The 18,474-nt window shown below is 42.2% G+C and overlaps 1 protein-coding gene across 8 annotated transcripts in view; it reads right to left on the bottom strand.

The window, feature by feature from the left end:
- Positions 1–18,474, bottom strand: part of PALM2AKAP2 (PALM2 and AKAP2 fusion) — a 450,166-nt gene that overhangs the window by 128,814 nt on the left and 302,878 nt on the right. For all 8 annotated transcript variants that reach the window (XM_032860820.1, XM_032860821.1, XM_032860824.1 and 5 more), the window contains one exon: positions 3,970–4,055. In XM_032860820.1, the coding sequence (XP_032716711.1) occupies positions 3,970–4,055 (86 nt within the window). The remainder of the gene's footprint in view (positions 1–3,969; positions 4,056–18,474) is intronic.

The raw sequence follows: 18,474 nt of genomic DNA, 5'->3' as shown, positions 1-18,474 counted from the left end.
ACAGAGTGGCAGGCAGAGGCAGAGGGACAAGTAGGCTTCCCGTTGAGCAAGGAGCCCTATGTGGGACTCGATCCCAGGATGCTAAGATCATGACCTGAGCTGAAGGCAGCCGCTTAACCAACTGAGCCACCCAGGTGTCCCCTCTGTTCACTTTTTAAAAGTTGTTTTCATCTGGTCTTGTTTCAAGAGCCCTACTGTCCTCTTCTAGCCTGTGTCTGTTCACTAGAACATAAGGATAGTTATACTTTAGGATAGCTTCAATGTTGTATCTTATTCTGTTTTGCTGCTTGATTTAAAAACAAAAGCAAAAGGCATAGACCAGTATTTTCTAAAGCTTGCATGGCTGTGAGAATCATCATCAGCAGTATAAAAAACAATAAAAATAAAAACAGCATAAGGAATACATATATTCCTTATGCGTGTCAATGATATAGTAGGGGAGCCTGGGTGGCTCAGTGGGTTAAAGCCTCTGCCTTCTGCTCAGGTCATGATCTCAGGGTCCTGGGATCGAGCCCCGAGTCGGGCTCTCTGCTCGGCAGGGAGCCTGCTTCCTCCTCTCTCTCTGCCTGCCTCTCTGCCTACTTGTGATCTCTCTCTCTGTGTCAAATAAATTAAATCTTTAAAAAAATGATATTGTAATAGTGTTGTATGGTGACAGGTGGTAGCTACCCTTATGAACAGAGCATAACATTTAGACTTGACTTGTCAAATCACTCTGTTGTGCACCTGAAACTAATGTAACCTCATTAGTCATATATGTCATTAGTCAACAAATAACATTAGTCCTATAAGTGACATATAATGTCAATAATATGTCATTAGTCAACTGTAATGACTTAAGTCGTATAAGTCAACTTATGCTTCAATTAAAAAAAAAAGTGAACACAGTATACTAAGAAAACAGTGATGGGTTTGCAGGGTACTGGTTTTCCATGTCTCTGGCACTGGCACTCGTGAAAAGTAGGTACAAAATTCCCCATAGATGAAATTTGTTTCCTAGAGCTGCCCTAACAAATTACCTCAAACTTGGCGGCTTAGAAGAACAGAAATTTATTCTCTCTCAGTTTTGGGCCCAGAAGTTTAAAATCAAGGTATTGGCAGGGCTGTGCTCCCTCTGAAGGTTCTAAGGGAGCATCCTTCCCTGCCTCTTCCAGCTTCTGGTTGGTTCCATGTGGTCTTGGTTTAGGCCTGCACATACCCCCATCTCTGCCTCCATCTGTTCATGTGGCCTTCTCTTCCAGGTGTGTTTCCTCCTTCTGTCTCTTGTAAGGACATGTATCATTAGACCAGGTTAATCCAGGGTAATCTCACCCAGATTCTTAACTTAATTACATTGAAAAGACCTCTTTTCCAGAAAGAGGTCATATATATATTTTTTATTAACATATAATGTATTATTTGCTTCAGGGGTACAGGTCTGTGAATCATCAGTCAAGAAAGAGGTCATATTCACAGGTACCAGGTATAGGACATAGACATCCCTTTTTGGCAGGGAAGGAGTGGGTTCACAATTCAACCTACAACACCAAATGATTTAAAATTGTTGAGCAGACCTATATTTAGAGGGTATTTTTAATATAAATGTTCTTAGTTCAATGTTCCTCAGAATGACCGATGTTTATGAATGAATTTACTCCTCTGAGTCATGTATATTTTTAGAAGCATGATTTTGTCATTTTAAAATAAGACATGGTATTAAAAGGTTATATGTAGTAGAGAAAACCGCATTCAGGGAATTGTGACATTGCAAGGAAAATTTTTTTTGCACCATTTTCAGAAAGAAAATTTCTAAGCACTAAGATAGATATGTCTATTATAAGAAGAGCAATATGGAGGATACCAAACTGTTTTAGTGATTTCTCCTGGTATCCCCTTGGCAAGTGTCAATGGATTAAGTTTTATGGTAATTAGAGATTTAGTAGAATAAAACTTTCGCAGGGCAAAAGGCAGGAAGAGCTGATATTGCAAGGATATATGAAGTAGCTATTAGAAACAGTAATAGCTGTACACATATAGATATATTATGAGGAATCTTTAGTTAATTAATGAACATCGGGCACTTATAGATGCAGGAAAAAACAGTACTTTAGGATAGGTATAAGGACAGGATGGATACATCAAGCAGTGTGGGGTGGGAACCACAGTATGAAGCAAAGGGAAAAAAATAGTGATTCCTGCATAATTGGGAAAACCAAAGGAGAAGATCTAAACAGAAGTAGTTCCTTAAGTTATATCCACCAGAGGTTTCACTAATTCTTTAGTGAGAAGAGACTGGCATTAATAGAGAAACTTAATAACATTTGTAGATATTTATGGATGTATTTAAATATACATCTATTTTGCTTAACTTTTCAAAATATATGGTGTCCATCGTCAGAGTGGTTCAGTTCTAAAGAACTAAAAATCCTCTGTTAATCATTCCCAGCTATTCATTAAAAGAGAAGAGAAAGAGAGATCAAGAACGACATCTAAACCGGATAGACCCAAATACAACTTTAGTCACGATCCTGGTTCCGAGGATCTGCAGCCTGATTAAGCAGCAACCTTATAAAATGGGACTTGGACAAGACTTGCTTCTATCAGAATATGCCATTTGCTTTTATAAAACAAACTCTAGGCTTTCTGATCATTTGAATGTCTGCACTACATCTGCAGCTGTACCAGCAACACAGCTCAGAAACAAACTCTTAAGAAGATGCCAGATTCCAAAAGGGCCAATCTAAATCCATCAGCTTCATCCACCTGTCCCTCTGTCCAATGCGGCCATAGATGCAAACTTGTCTTTGCAATAACAGTCAGTGAAACACTAATACACCATTGAATGTACATTATTGTCTTGCAAACTCTGTTAAACATAACAACATAACTATAAACAAATGAACTTTCAGTACTAGATGGTTATTATTTAGATTAGTTGACTTTTTTGACCAACCAGGCTACTACCCCATCTTTCATTTAATTTCACTGCGGCATTTTTGTTTGCTTTCTCTAACATTTGAAACACAGATAACACAAATCCAGCCTTCACATCACAAGGGAAAGCTTGGTTACATTCATCCTGTATATTCCTTTGTACGACCTCTACTAATAAATCCAGGACTGAAATATATCTAGGTATATCTCAATACAGAGAGGGACGTTACTTGGGGCACCTGATCTTGGGGTTGTGAGTTCAAGCCCCATGTTGGGCCTAGAGCTGACTTAGAAGAAAAGGAGGACACTACTTTCTTTTTTCAAAGAAAAATTCATAAGTGGTGTATACGTAGATTCTAATCACTCAATCAAAAATGTTAGAAAGTCTTCCTACTCCCAACCTCTGTCCATGGAATCATAAACAGAATTTCAAGAAGGAAGAACTATTCCTTTGTGTCTAATCTATTAATAGAAGAGAAGTGGTTGACACTAATAAATTTTGCTATGGATTCCTTAATCTAGGCAGTGATTATAAATTCATGCATTTCATTAGAACAGTGATAATTAGGTTGATTACCAGATGACTCATTTTGTAAACTTTTGGTCACTGTGTTCCAGCTGGAGTGGGCCATGCGCTGCCTTCCCACTGGCATCACTGGAAGTCTTGAGTCAAGATCAAGGCCCTTTTGCCTCTCTGACCGTTCTTCACAATGCACAGTGGGGCCCCAGTTGCTCAGCTTGGAATGCTCAGCTTTGCTCCACTGTACCCATGGGGTTACCACATGCCCACAACCTACATGCAGATAGTCACTGAAGACCCTGCAATAAGCCATTGGAATTCATCTCTTGGATTCTACCTTTCAGGTGGCTTCTTAACCCAGATGCCAAATTTCAGAAAATCTTATGTCTGGCTGACTCACTGAGGCTCCAGTGAGCAGAGAAAGAATCCCAGCAGGGTTGAGGGGCCGTGCCCTTTTGGCTCCCAGCAGTCTGCCAGGGGCTTGTTTTCCTCTAGGGGTGTACTTTGAGAACCGAACTAAAGAAGACATCTCTTACCTTGACAGTCATGTCTGCGCTGGATGTTTCTGTGGCGTCTGAGGCTGCCTCGTCTCCCTTTAGCAGTATACTCTCCCACCCGACCCCTGAAAAAAGCAAAAACAAAAACAAAAGTGCCATTTGAGCCAAGTACATTCAGCTGGCATGGATAGATACCTAAGTGACATTTTGCAGATTCCAATCCCATGTGTGTTATAAAGGAAACCAATGTCGCTCCACAGTTTCCCCTGCAGGGCAGTTACTGGGAAAGCATCCTCGCAGAAGTGTGGCCAGTCAATACCTCCTTTGTTTCTACCTCATCTCCAACTTTGGAGTCCATTGTCAAAGTCCTGTAACTTCCAGACAGTTCCATTCCCAGGCCAGAGTGGAGAAGAAGGTGGAATGAATTCTCTTCCAGAATCCAGTCCTCATAGTGAGGTCTTACTGGGGGCTTAAAGTGAATTCCAGGATGCAGAAACACAGACATCTGAATCTATTCAACACCCAGTAGAACTGATTCCAGATTATTCACTGCCCTAGATTCCACATACATACTGGAAATGACAGAGAGTTTATGTTCACTTTGAAAATCTATATATGTTTTCTCTCCAAGTCTTGATAAGTGTTAGTGTTCTTTTTTTGTTAAGCTGCCAAATGATCTCCAAGAATAGACACATGGCAAGAGACAAGGTTTTGCTCTCTTCACCTCAAAAAGGAGATCAGGGGTTGGTGTTCAGATACACCCACGAACACAATGTAGCCAAACTACCCTGGGTCACTGCAATTATATGAGTGAATTAAGGGTGGATGGTCTGTATTAGAGAAAAGTTTGAAGTAATGACAAGTATATTTGTAGAAACACATTTATTGCAGATAAAGTCATCTTCTTAAAAGCTAAAAAAGGAATACTTAGTAAAGTTTTTTTTTTCTTTCTTTCTTTGACAGAGAGAGATCACAAGCAGACAACAGAGGGGGAAGCAGGCTCCCCACCGAGCAGAGAGCCCGATGTGGGACTTGATCCCAGGACCCTGAGATCATGACCTGAGCTGAAGGCAGAGACCCAACCCACTGAGCCACCCAGGAGCCCCCTTAGTAAAGTTTTTAAGGGCCGACTTTAACCAGTAGATACATTTTGTAATTGGTATAACAGCTACCTGCTGAGATACAGGAAAGCTCAGAGCCTAAAGCATTAAAGAGATTGTTTTCTTAAATAGGTTAAAATTGGCTGTGTAATATTTGCTTCCATTGTTGATTTCCTTAACAAATAATTTTGTCTAAGGATAACTCAAGGACAGCATTCATCCTGGACTTGTGTGATTAGCCCAAATTAAAAAATTTCAATTATCTAGCATTATGTTAAGTGAGGATTAGCAAACGTGTTCTGTGCCACACAGTAAATATTTTAGGCTTTGTGGTCATGCCATTTCTGTTGTAACTTCCCAAGCTGCCATTGTAGAGCAAAACACACAACCCATAAACAGCCAACAGACAACATTCAAAACAAATGGGCATGGCTAAGTTCCAATAAAACTTTATTTACAAAAACAGGCACCAGGCCAGATTTGGCCCATAAGATGCGCTAGACCAGAGGGAAAGTGATTAATGTGGCACCACACTGTGAATGTATTTAATGCACAGAACCACATACTTAAAAATGGTTATAATGCAAACTTTAAATTATGTATATTTTATCACAATAAAAAAATATTTTGCTAAGCAATATTCAGAATTTCAATTTAACTGATTCTATAATCACCCATTGAGTTGGTATACCATTACTTACTTAACTATTTCTAAGATGTTGGATATTTAGGTCATTTTTAATTTCTCATCAGCATAGGTAATGCTAAAAGGAATACCTCTTTGTCTAAAATGCTTTTCTTATGAATAATCTCCCTCAAAGGGACTCCTAAGCAAAGAGTATGCATACTTATAAGGGTAATGGCATGTGACCCCATTCTGCTTTGTAAAACAATGATGTCAATCTTACAACCACCAACAATGCATGGTGTAATAATTTTGATATCACCATACTCGCTTGGTAGTGTTATCAGTAAATAATTTGTATGGCAATGGGGACTGATGTCCTAAGCAAGTTGTAGGTACATAAAATATTCACTATAGTATTCCGTATACTTCTGTGTATAGTATTGTAATGATTTTTGTGTCAAATTTGTATTAATGTCATAAAAATTATATAGTAATTTTTTAAAAAGATACTTTACCAGCTTCTGTTCTAAATCAAGAAAGCAGAGACATGTACAAGAAAGATTGTTATACTCCAGCATTTCTGTAAAGACCAAATGGACAAACCAGATGGTGAAACAGAAACAATTTTTGCATGATGCTTTTAATAAACTAATATGACATTAATTCAATTTTAATATTTTAGCATCAATTACATTATTTTATATTCTGGATCCCTGAAAGCCTCATTGTACAGGACATATGCACAATGGATTATTCAAGATCCATGCACTCAATGTATTGCAAGGTGCAAATAGTTGTTTCTCGCTAGGTTGTAGAAACTGGGTCAGTTTGGTGAGCTGCCCTACAGCTTCTTCTAGAGAAATTGCTACAAGGAGGTTGTCAGCTTTTTCTTAAATGCAAGTTTCTGGGAGAGCAATCTTTGCTCCTACATGAATGGATTACTTCCCTGACACATCTTGCATTCAACAGACTAATAGTCTCTATTGGTTTAAGGCACTGCTGGTCCCTGTTGGATCTGGCTGGCAGAGAGACACAGACATTGGGCATAATGGACAATTATCTGATATTTACTTTATGGAGTAGTTTGAATTATCACTCAGCAAATATTCATTCTCCTCCTTTCCCTCTGTGGAAGAAATTTTCTTCCCTGTCCCTCAGATGTTTCCTCTGGCCAGTGCGAGGTTAGTGGACATAAGGCAATCAAAGGTTTGAAATGGGCTTGTGTGGTGATGCTTGCCCTCTTGCATTTCTGCTATAGCATGAGGAGGACATGCTCCAGATGGTCTGCAAGGGACTGGGGAGCAGACCTGGAACCCATCAGCACCTTGGAGCCAAGCCAAGTCTTGATCAGTCAATCCCTAGCCCAGCTGCACATGTATGACAATAAAAGGCATTGAATTTGAAAATGATATAGGTTAAGCAGCATTATTGTAATAGTAACTAAGAGATACAATACCTAAGCAAAATTGTACATGAAAGTCATTTTGGATAAAGCACATTTATCTTTGTGCAAATGCAAATGAACACCTTTTTTGCAAAAAAATTTCAGTTACAATATTGATTCCCCTCTTTCTCTCTATATATCTATTTTCTTTCTATATCTATCTTTCTTTCTTTCTCTTTCTATTTCTTTCTTTCTGCCCTTTGGTGTTCAAATGAAACTGACCCATGGCTCTGTCGTGTATATTTGGGTCTAATACCCAAATATTGAGTCTTTCTTTATCTACTTTTTTTAAGTAAGCTCTGTGCCCAACGTGGCACTTGAACTCTCAACCCTGAGGTCAGGAGTTGCATGTTCTAACAACTGAGCCAGCCAGGTTCCCCCATATGTCTCCATGTTATGCCATGTGAGGAAGAATCTTTTCTCTGCTATGATCTTTTCATAAGCAATACAATCTTTACTAATGGATATATGGCCCTAAGAGACATGAGACATAAATATATATGTATTCTCAAAATTTTAGCCTACAAACAAGAATACACCTTTTTTGTTTGTTTCTAAGTAATCTCTATACCCAATATGGGTATACACTGAGATCAAGAGTTGTATGCTCTACCAACTGAACCAGACACACACCCTAAGGAAACAGTTTAAATTAGATAGCCTATCCTTTCATGGCAAGAGTGAGAGAAAATAGGCCTAACATTTTAATTTTAGAATATTATCAATCCTAATAATAAGTTGTAAGGACAGGAAAATGTTATTTTAAAAGCTAGAGGCAAAATTCCTTCCAGGGAGAAAACTGAGTTTTGGATAGGATGGGCCCCATGCCATGGAAGTAGGAGGGAAAGGAAGAAGTCTATTCAAAAAAGGAGAGAAACTGAAAGAAGCTGGGATGAGAACTGGCTAAGAAATCTCCAAGGGCAACAAAAAGGACTTGAGAACCACGACGTTTAAACATCGATTTTAATTTTTTTGTCATGCTGTCTCATCACGTAATGCTCCCCTCAGTCTCATACCTTGAGTGAAGATCTGTTCTACACAACTGTCTTGTGTTGGTGTGGTTTGGTGGAAACAGAATGAGGATGTCGGGCTGGAGAGAAGAGAATGGCAGGTGCACAGAGGAGCTCCCTGCAAAAGTGGAATCTGAGGAGGACATGATTATAAGAATCTGGGACAGGATATTAGACCCAAATATACAAGACAGAGCCATGGGTCAGTTTCATTTGAACACCAAAGGGCAGCAGACCCTCTCACCCTGAGGACTTGGAGAAGCAAAAAGACCTACACTTCTAATAGGAAGATGCTTATACCTGTGAAAATATGACTTCTATTTCCGCAATCGTGATTTCCATACCACCAAGTGTAAATGCCTTGCACCCCAAGTAGGCAGGGGGATAGCTTAGAATGCTCATTTGTCATTCTTCCATTCTAGGATTTTATCAATGACTATCAACATCTCCTTTCATGTCTAAGTTCCTGAGATGAATTTCCACTCAACCAAGATCAGTATTTACAACAATAACACAAATATTTAACAGGTCAGATGTATAATTGCAAAAGAACACATTCCAGACTGACGTATTTCTATTATTAGTCAGTTGTGTAAGTACGTCACCTCTGATTTCAGGGAAAGAACCCATATAAAGAATTTGACCTAAGAATTTTGATAATTGATAAATATATATATAATATAAATATAAATATATATATATACACACTATTTTACATATTATATTTCTACATACTCTCCATCCAAATAACCTTTTCTCTCTCTCTCTTTTTCTTTAAGATTTTGTTTATTTATTTGACAGACAGAGATCACAAGTAGGCAGAGAAGCAGGCAGAGAGAGAGGGAAGCAGGTTCCCTGCTGAGCAGAGAGCCAGATGCGGGGCTCAATCCCAAGACCCTGGGATCATGACCTGAGCCAAAGGCAGAGGCTTTAACACACTGAGCCACCCAGGCGCCCCTAACCTTTTTTTCTCTTATATTCTCTTTCCCTTTGCTTAAACTCTTTTATTTATAATTTCTCAAAGAAGAGAGAACATATTTTATATTATTTCTATAATCCCTAGATTAAAATAACATCTTTCTCCCAGAACAGAACAGGTTTGCATTTCACAGTAGTAGGAAAAATTGAGACCTGTCTACTTATAGCTGATATATGCTTTTAAGGCCCCCATCAGGGACAGTTATACAAAAATTTTCCGGAATAAGTAAAATCAGCCAACCAATTGTTGCTTTTTATACATCTCCTCGCTTAGCCACACAGATGAAGAAATCCATGAGCCCGAGCTTCCAGTTCCTTAGCACTCACATGTTTGGTCTCCATGCACAAGATGCACTCTACTAACTGGCATGGCCCCTCTCTTTGATTTCTTTGGGAATAACACATGTGTGGTTGACAGGGAAGAGCAAGCAGAAAGACAGAGGCTGAGCTCCGGGCCTGGCTGGAGAAGCCAAGGGCACACGTGAGCACCTACAAGGTGAGGGATATGGGCTGATAGGAGGGTAGCTGTGAGGGCTTGAGTATAGTAACCTGTAGACAACATGGCTTTTATGTTTGAACAAAGGGAGACAGGACTAGCCTGAGCAAAGAATGGGGTGAGCTGCTAAGAAGTCTTGTTGGGGAAGCAACCAGTGGCACTGCAGAAAACACTGGGTGATTTCCTTATCTCTGATTCTGGTTAGTACTACAAAATAGACTAAAGTAAAAACACAAGGTCAGAGACCTAGAGGGAGAGGGTAGCACTGTACCAGACGGTGCTAGCTATCCCTAGATCTCCTGGGACCATTGTGTGTTGCTAGATAAAAGCAGAGTAAGAAAGAAAGGCAAGTCAATATGGACCCTTGGGGGCAAGAGAGTGGATCTTTGCTCAGATTTTAGATTTTAGATAGATTGTTGGACAAAGTGGGTCACAGATTTTAGATAGATTGTTGGACAAAGTGGGTCATTAGTGCTGCTCATCAAGTATTTCCAGTTCTTTCCTCTTGAGGACACATAACAGAATTTCACTTCCTGGCCTCCTTGGAATTGGTGGTCCTGTGATGAGTTCTTGCTGATGAGTGTGGGCAGTGGTGGCATCTATCACTTCTAGGCTGGAGCATGTAATTGATGGAGGATGCTCCAGAGCGCCTCTCCACTACCACGGTGAATGGTAATGTTCCAGATAGTGGGATTCTGTTGGCCTGAGTCCCAGGGTGAGGGTAACACAAGGCAGAGACACAGCCAACCCACAGTGGCCATGTAGAATGAGTGAGAAATAAACCTTTATTGTTTTAAGACATGGGAATTGAGAATTGTTCATTATAGTAGCAGAACCTAGCCCAGCCTAAGGAGAGGAAGGAGCCCTTCCAGACTTGCCTTTCCCATCAACCTCCAGTTCTTTGGGTAGAGTTCTTTAGGTAAATCTGTGTTCTATTCCCTAAATCACTCCTGCCATTTGAATTTTGTCTCCAAAACCAGGCTATGATGATCCATACTTTCTACTGTTTTGGAGCCACCCTGTTTCCATTATGCCCAGTGCTTATTGCATAGGTTAGTTGCATCTCATGAAGGATTTGTGGCCTAAAGACAAAAGACCTCATCCTGCATAGTCATGGCTGCTCTTGAAAATTCCTTAAATCTTCCATCCAGTCCAAAATAGCACCATACTTCAGAAAACCCAACAGAGCCACAGTTTGTTCCAGCTTTGGAACAGACCATTTCCTTTGTTCAATACCAGACGATGCTGTTGGCTTGGGCTAAGGATCATGTTGTACAAAAAATACAGATCTGGAAACTGTAGAATTTCTCAGGCTTTGGAGATGCACACACTGGAGATAGAAGGAGAGACCAGCTATGGGACAGCAGATTAACACCGGCATTGTCATCCTCATGCCAGAGTGTACCATTCAGAGTGCTTTTGGCTTCATGTAATAGAAAGCCTACCTAACAGATGACTAAACAACAGAAGGTTGAGTGACTCATGGAACAAGAAGTCCCAAGGTAGTGTGGCACCAGAGGTGGTTGGTGGATCCAATGGCTCTATGGCCTCAGGGCCTCTTGGTTCCAGTTTGACCTCTCTGCCATTCTCTTGATTTTCTTCCATGGTCCCAAGGTGGACATAGCAGTTCCATGTGTCATGAAAACATCCAGAGGCAGGAAAAGGGAGGAGTATATACACTTCCACCAAAGCACCCTTGCCTACACACCTAAAGTCTCACTCAAACACAGCATTAGTCGATCTCTAAACCAGTTGTAGAAAAAGCAAATGGAATCCTCAAAATTAGCTTGGGACTAATTAATCAGGATGTACCCCCTGAGTCAGGCCTTCCCTGGGTCAGCGTTCTCTTAGCACACAGCCCCTTGGAGGATGAACAAAGGAACAAAATGGGATCTTGGCCAGCAAGAAAGAAGGAGACAGGTTGATGGCTATCAGACAAGCAAACAGCAGGGTCTGACAGACAGGCACATAGATTGGAATGTCAGCAGAATCCCTGATACTTTTTAAATGTATTTTTCTATCATATTTTAGCTAGAAATATACACAAGAATTCATAGAAGTTAAATACACAGGTGATGCCAGTACTCAGCATTGCTTTCTAGTGCCAGCTCCACCGTGAGGTGTCCACAGTGACATCACCACCTGCTCCCTCCACGGTGAACTCATAGCCCTGATCTTTAGCCCCACTTGTTGGGGCACACATTAGGACCTGAGCAGGGAAAGCCCTTAAGTGTGTCTGGCTGACAGCAATGGGACCTTATCAACTAACTAGCTTATAAGCGCTTGTGGGCAGGGACTTGGCCTGATACCCAGTTAGCCTCCCCAGATGTTGGTTAAATAAAAAGTGTGAGTTTTGCACAGCCAGGTTGGAAGGATCAGAGCTTCAGAATGGGGCATGGGGTGAGAGTACGCCAAGGAGGTTGGGGGACGCTGAAGGGCAGGGTGTGGAGGGCATTAGAAACAGCACCAGAGCTGTGCTAATTCACACTAGATGCTAAAGAAACAAACAGGTTGTCATTGGTCCCATTCTTCCAAGCCAGGCAAGACCTGGTGGCCCTAGGTACTTGTTGGCAAACCCAGACGGGGAGGATGTGGAGGTGTAGTCACTGTAAGGACCTACTTAGCAAGAGGCTTTCATTAAAGTTAAACTGTCCCTGCTCCCCTTCCCCCAGGGGATTCACTTAAAACAAGTTCCAGAAACCAGGTCCAGGTAACAAAACCCAGATACAAGGGTGGGTCAGGCCAGGTGGAGACAACCGATCAGTGGGGGGAATGCATACTGTCTCCCTGGTTACCAAGGAGTATGGGCCCCGCCCTTTGCGAGCCTTTTGGGCGCCAATCCTAACCCAGGTGTGATAGGCTAAATCAAATGTCTACTAGGGTAAATTGTAACTCAACTGGTCACCTAGCATCACTGTGGAGTTTCCTGTGTATGTTACAATCTCATTGGTCACCTGTGCGTGGCCAGGCCCGACCGCATGGCCTTTGCCTTAAAAGCTAGACTGTGAAACAGAGAAGGGTCACCCTGTCTTGTAAGAGGTGCGTCCCCAAACATTCAGTTAGATTCTTGATGCTTGGTGTGAAATAAAGCTTTGCTTGACCTTCGCTTTATATCAGTCTCACTCCTTTAATCACGGACCCATTATTGGGGCATAACAGTCACCAGCCATAAAACATCTGGGTGGTAGGACTCTGGGCACTCTGAGTAATCTCTACACCCAATGTGGGGTTTGAAGTTACAACCCTGAGATCAAGAGTTGAACACTCCACTGAATGAGCTAGCCAGGTTCCCTAAGGACTCTTTGAGTACTATGAAGACAGGGCCATCCATTCACCAGCCCCACCCAGTCCCACTTCATCTCAGTCAGCACAGTGAGGGCTGACGTGTAGCAGGGGCTCATTCAATGTTCCCCAAATTGAATTGGAGTTGGAAGGGGCCTGAAGCCAACTGAGCTGCTTTCTCATCAGGATAGAAAGCTCCTTTACAATGTCTTCAGCCTCCACGTGGTAAGAGAGGTGCCCTCTTTTCCTGGGTACCTTCCTTACCACCACCCAAGGTCATGTTCATTGGACAGCTGGAATGTCTTAAGAATAGCTGAGCCATAGCAGATTGGGGAAAACAGAGCCCAGATGAGGACCTACATCACCTGATTTAAAGGAGAGAACAGAGGACCCAGTAGACCCCCAACTGCTAGGAGATTGTCCCTTTCATTTGTGGGGACTTTGGTGCATGGAGCCTGCTCAGATGTGGCCAACCTTCCTACCCATCCTGGCTATTCTCCTCCTTGTCACACCTCTGCCTCAGCCCTCATCAACTTACTGACCCACACATAGCTTAGAACTTCAAGAGAGTCGAGAACCTAGCTTTTCATGTTTTTCAGAGAAAACTGAGACCTCAGTCAGAAACAAGTGGCCAGGGTTTCCCAGAAAGTCCCAGCTGAGCTGGGACGAGAAAAGACAAGATTGCCTGATTTCCTAGACCAGGGTTCTTCCTGGGGCCCAAACTGGATCAACCCCATTTTACAAACAAAAGATAGGCCCACTGTGAAAGTTATTTTTCCTGATCACAGTGAAAAGAATAGGGCTAGGGCCTGGATCCCACCTCTTCCTTCTTCTCCCACGCCTCTGCATAGAGTGTCTTGGAACAGAGATTCACACAGGTATTTCTCTTCTTGTAAATGTCTTTGGCTATCTTTGGGCTTTAAAAAATCTCGCTTGGCTCTTGAAGGAGTTCTCAGAAGGGTGGTCATTAAAACTTAGCGGAACTTCAGAACAATGATTTGCCTTTAAACATTTGGCTTTGGGAAACCCCACCCAAGGATAAGCTGATGGGCCTGCTTCCTCTGAAGGGAAAGCCCTGCCAGGGGCTGGAGGAGCAAGGCAGGATGTGGCCGCAGCCCAGCCCAGCCCAGACTGCTCCAGGTGGAAGCTCATCCTTGAACCTGAGCCCTAGTTTTGTCTTTCACAGGATAGATGGAAGGGCCAGGCCCCAGGGCCTCCTGAAGCAATGGCAGCAAGGGCAATTTCCCCTCTCTTGGTTCCTTTCCCTGAGAAGAGCCCATCGTGAAAGGAAAGGTCCACTTGTTGGATGACAAGTTATTTTCCTCAAACTCACCCAGAGGTTAGTGACCCCTTTCCCCACCTGTACATTCCTGGGTAAGTGATGCCTCTCTAGGTGCTTCTCAGGGGACAATGTTCAGGTTGCTCAAAAATGCACAAAGAAAAACCTCCGTATCTTGCCAAGTGTGCCCCCCAAGGCTTCTTGACCCCATTGCTGTCCTCCAACATGGGCACAATAAAACTAGTTGTGACCACTAAACTGTCCTGGGGATGCACTGTGGGTCAAAGGCTTTATGTATAACTTTGCAATCAGTCCTGAGAGAGTACAGGTACATGAGGCAGATACAATACTATTCCCACCTTACAGATGAGAAAATTGAGGGTCAAAGACTTGAAACTGAGCTATGAAGTGATGGAACCAATACTTAATCCAAGTGCTCTTACCTCAGAGGCTATTTTTTTTTAACCTGTACATCATATTACCACCCAAAAGATTAGTATTTCTTTCATTTTCAGAGATAGGAGAACAGGAAACTTGAGGACATACTGAAAACAATCAAGATTCACAGAGGGAAAATGGTCTTCCTGGAGGTTCTGGTTCAAGCTAACAAAGCACACATCAAATAAAGGTTTTTATGGTGGGGTCCTGAGAAAAATATATAGCTGGGCACCAAACCCAATCCCACGCAAACATTTATGAAGAGTTTACAGAACCTCTCTGGGGCAGCTAGGATGGGCGGTTCTCCTTTCATGCAGGAAGAGATTTGGGCTTGGTCCTGTGGGATCCCACACAATCTAATTCTGCAGAGGGTGACCTGAGCAGCAGAACTTTTGAAAAATGGAAGAGGATTAAGACAATGAAAGCATCTAGTGCCTCTTGAGTGTCACTTTGGGTTTTAACAGCCCAGGAAAAACCTTGAGAAAAACTTTGGGTGATTGAAGAGGCAATCACACATAGGAAAAGAGGTGAAGACTTAAGAGTAACAGAAGCTGGAAAATAATTTTCTGATTCTACCTGACTCTCTCCCTGCAAGCATGGGGTAAGAAGGAATAACAATAATAATAGCAGCTGTCAGTTCTTGAGTGCTTATTATGTGCTCTTCATTGTGGTATATTTAACATATATTATCACACTAATAGTCCAAAGTTCCAAGTGAAGTAGGCACTATTTTTAATCCTCACTTTCCAGAATGCAAAAAGGAGTCTTGGAGAGGTAAATAATTTGCCCAAGAACACAAAGAAGCAGACCTGTAATTTGGAGAAGGCTCTCCAAGTTCAGTGCTCATGCTGCAATATGCTGTTACTAATCACCTATGTTAACCAAGGTGCCCTTGGTGAGAGGGGCAAGAAAGAACAACCCTCCTGAGACTGAGAAGGTATGCACACACATGTATGTGCCTGCCACATCCATATACTCTGTATATGCACATGCATACACAGACATGCAGACCCATGTAGGTGCTCATGCATAACCCATGCCCAAACCCATATGGGCATGCACACATGTGCATGTCTGGGCAGGAAGCTGCAAATTTTTCAGCCAGCAATGTACAATGAGGAGTCTTGGGCCTCCCTTTAAGAGAGCCTTTCTCTCTCATAGCATCCGAGAGTGAGTTGAGAAACTGGGTGTTTCATCTCCTGGTCTACGATCAAAGGTGAATTTTAAGCATCCCTCATAATGTAAGGGGATGGCAAACTTCAACTACTTGAAAACTACATGAAAATGAGAGCAAAGAAGGATTATGGTACGGTGCTTAAAATGAATTTAATGAGACTCTGAGGCCCAAACCAATTTTAAAAATGGTTTGTTTTAGCTGACCTGAATCAGTACTCAGAAATTAAAGCCTTTTTAGGCAACCATGATACTTGCAACAAACTCAAAGGAGTGCTCACAAATAAGTTCCTACTCAAAGGTTAGAGAACAAACAATTTAAAATCTGGTTTACTTGCAAATTAATCTACAGATATTACCATTCAGAAGTTCTTCTCCCCAAGTCCAATAAGAGATTCTGTTATAATCTCTATAACACCCTAATTATTACTTTTGCCAACCTGATTTTATTAGGCTGGAAATTATTTGATTTTCAGCCCCTAAATAATGTGATATAAAATTAAATAAAAACCCAAGCCACCATCTTGGATTTAGTTTCCATGCAGAGGAGATGTATATTAATAACTAAGACAGCCAGTGATGACCAGGGCATGTTCAAGGTCTTTAGGCTCTTTGGAGGGTCAACCAACCAACTGGAGTGCTGTGACTTTGCCTCTCTTGGCTGTGAAAATAGTACCATTGGAATGAAGGCATGTGGAGCATGACCCTTGGAGACATGAAGAAGTTAGTCTCACCTATGCCTTTCCCACCAGATCCCTCCCCTCCAACCCCACTGCATGTGTACCAGTTCAGGCCCTGCAAGGTTCCCCCAACTCAGATCTGTCTGCCATATCATCACCATTGTTATTTTTCAGAAACGTAATTGTCACATCACTCTCCACCCCAACCTCCATCCTTGTATTTCTGCTGTTTGCCACACATGTGCTTGGGCTGAAAAGACCTGGTCCGGGTACTCAGGGAGCTGGCCATTTGGGAGGAGGAGGTTTTGTCTTTGGGCAATCTGATTGCCAGCATCACTCCTTTCCTCACTGAATGGGGCCTTCCAATGTTACATTTCCGCCCTGAGTTCTGGGCGTCCTGCCAGCAGAGCTTCCTCTCCTCCCCTTGGGGGGCTGTGGTAGTATCAGATGACCTGTGGGAGTTCACCCATTCAAAAAACCCACTTGAATCAAGTAGAAGTGCCTAAGAGAGAATATTTATAAAAAAGAGTCCCCTGAAAAGTTCAGAAAAGTTCTTAGGATGCTCATCAGCCCAGAAGTTAGGAGTGATGACCCTTCAGGCTTGCAGGCATGCTTTGTTTCATCTGCAAGGCATTGCTGTTGTTTTAATTTTTTTTAAGTTTGTGTGTTTAACTTATCCCAACATGGGGCTCCAACTCACAACCCCAAGATTAAGAGTCACATGTTCTTCTGACTAAGCCAGTCAGGAATATCAACACTGTTGTTGTTTTAAAGGACTTAGTTATCTTCATTCATTCATTTTTTTTTTTTAAGATTTTATTTATTTATTTGACAGAGATCACAAGTAGGCAGAGAGGCAGGCAGAGAGAGAGGGGGAAGCAGGCTCCCAGCAGAGCAGAGAGCCTGATGTGGGGCTTGATCCCGAGCCTGGGATCATGACCTGAGCTGAAGCCAGAGCCTTTAATCCACTGAGCCACCCAGGTGCCCCTCATTCATTCATTTTAAAGATTTTGTTTTTAAGTAATCTCTATACCTAACAGGGGCAACCCCAAGATCAAGAGTCGCATGCTCTACAGCCAGCCAGGTGCTCCTACTTAGTTGTCAGCATTTAAATTCATGAGAATGTATGTGAACATCCAAACATCTAGTTTTTTGGAAAAAAGTTAGAAGACTGGCAAAACCAGGCCCGCTATCTATAGCTCTACATGGCAGCAACTGCCAAGAGCTGAGTGACTATTACCACTTTTTTTTTTTAAAGATTTTATTTATATATTTGACAGACAGAGATCAGAATTAGGCAGAGAGGCAGGCAGAGAGAGAGAGGGAAGCAGGTTCCCTGCTGAGCAGAGAGTCCAATGTGGGGCTTGATCCCAGGACCCTGAGATCATGACCTGAGCCCAAGGCAGAGGCTTAACCCACTGAGCCACCCAGGCATCCCAAGTCACCTTTTTAAAGAGATTTCCCTGCTCTGACAGGACTCAATCTCCACTACATTCTTGTTTTATTTGTGGGTTGATTTCACTCACTAATGTTAAGGGTCTGGTCCCTGATGGCATCTGAGTTTACAATCCCCATATGGTTTAACTCCCTCAGTGTCCCTCAGGGGGGACCTCACAAATTCCTTTTTGGAGATTTTTTTTAAGCAGTTTGAATTTACTTACTCATTTTTGAGAGAGAGAGAGAGAGAGAGAGCTGGTGAGGGGCAGAGGGAGAGAGAGAAAGAATCTTAAGCAGGCTCTATACTCAGCACAGAGCTGGACAGGGAGCTCGATCTCACAAACCCAAGATCATGACCCAAGCTGAAGTCAAGAGTTGGACCCTCAACTAACTAAGCCACCCAGGTGCCCCAAAGTAGACTGATTTTAAACCAGACTTGGCCACAGCTGGTTAGGAGCTCACTGTGGGAACTAGTGGGAGAACCAGGACCACAGCAAGTTACTTCTCCAGTCAAAGCCATAGTTTTCCTTACCTGTACAATGAGGGCAGTAATGGAAACCACTTAGGGTTTTGGGGTGGATTAAATGAGATAATGTATG

The sequence above is a fragment of the Lontra canadensis genome, unplaced genomic scaffold (genome assembly GCF_010015895.1).
Source record: "Lontra canadensis isolate GAN:19392208 unplaced genomic scaffold, GSC_riverotter_1.0 scaffold19, whole genome shotgun sequence".
NCBI classification, from domain to species: Eukaryota; Metazoa; Chordata; class Mammalia; order Carnivora; family Mustelidae; genus Lontra; species Lontra canadensis.
Note: the sequence above shows the minus strand (reverse complement) of the source record. Positions and strands in the feature narration are given on the sequence as shown.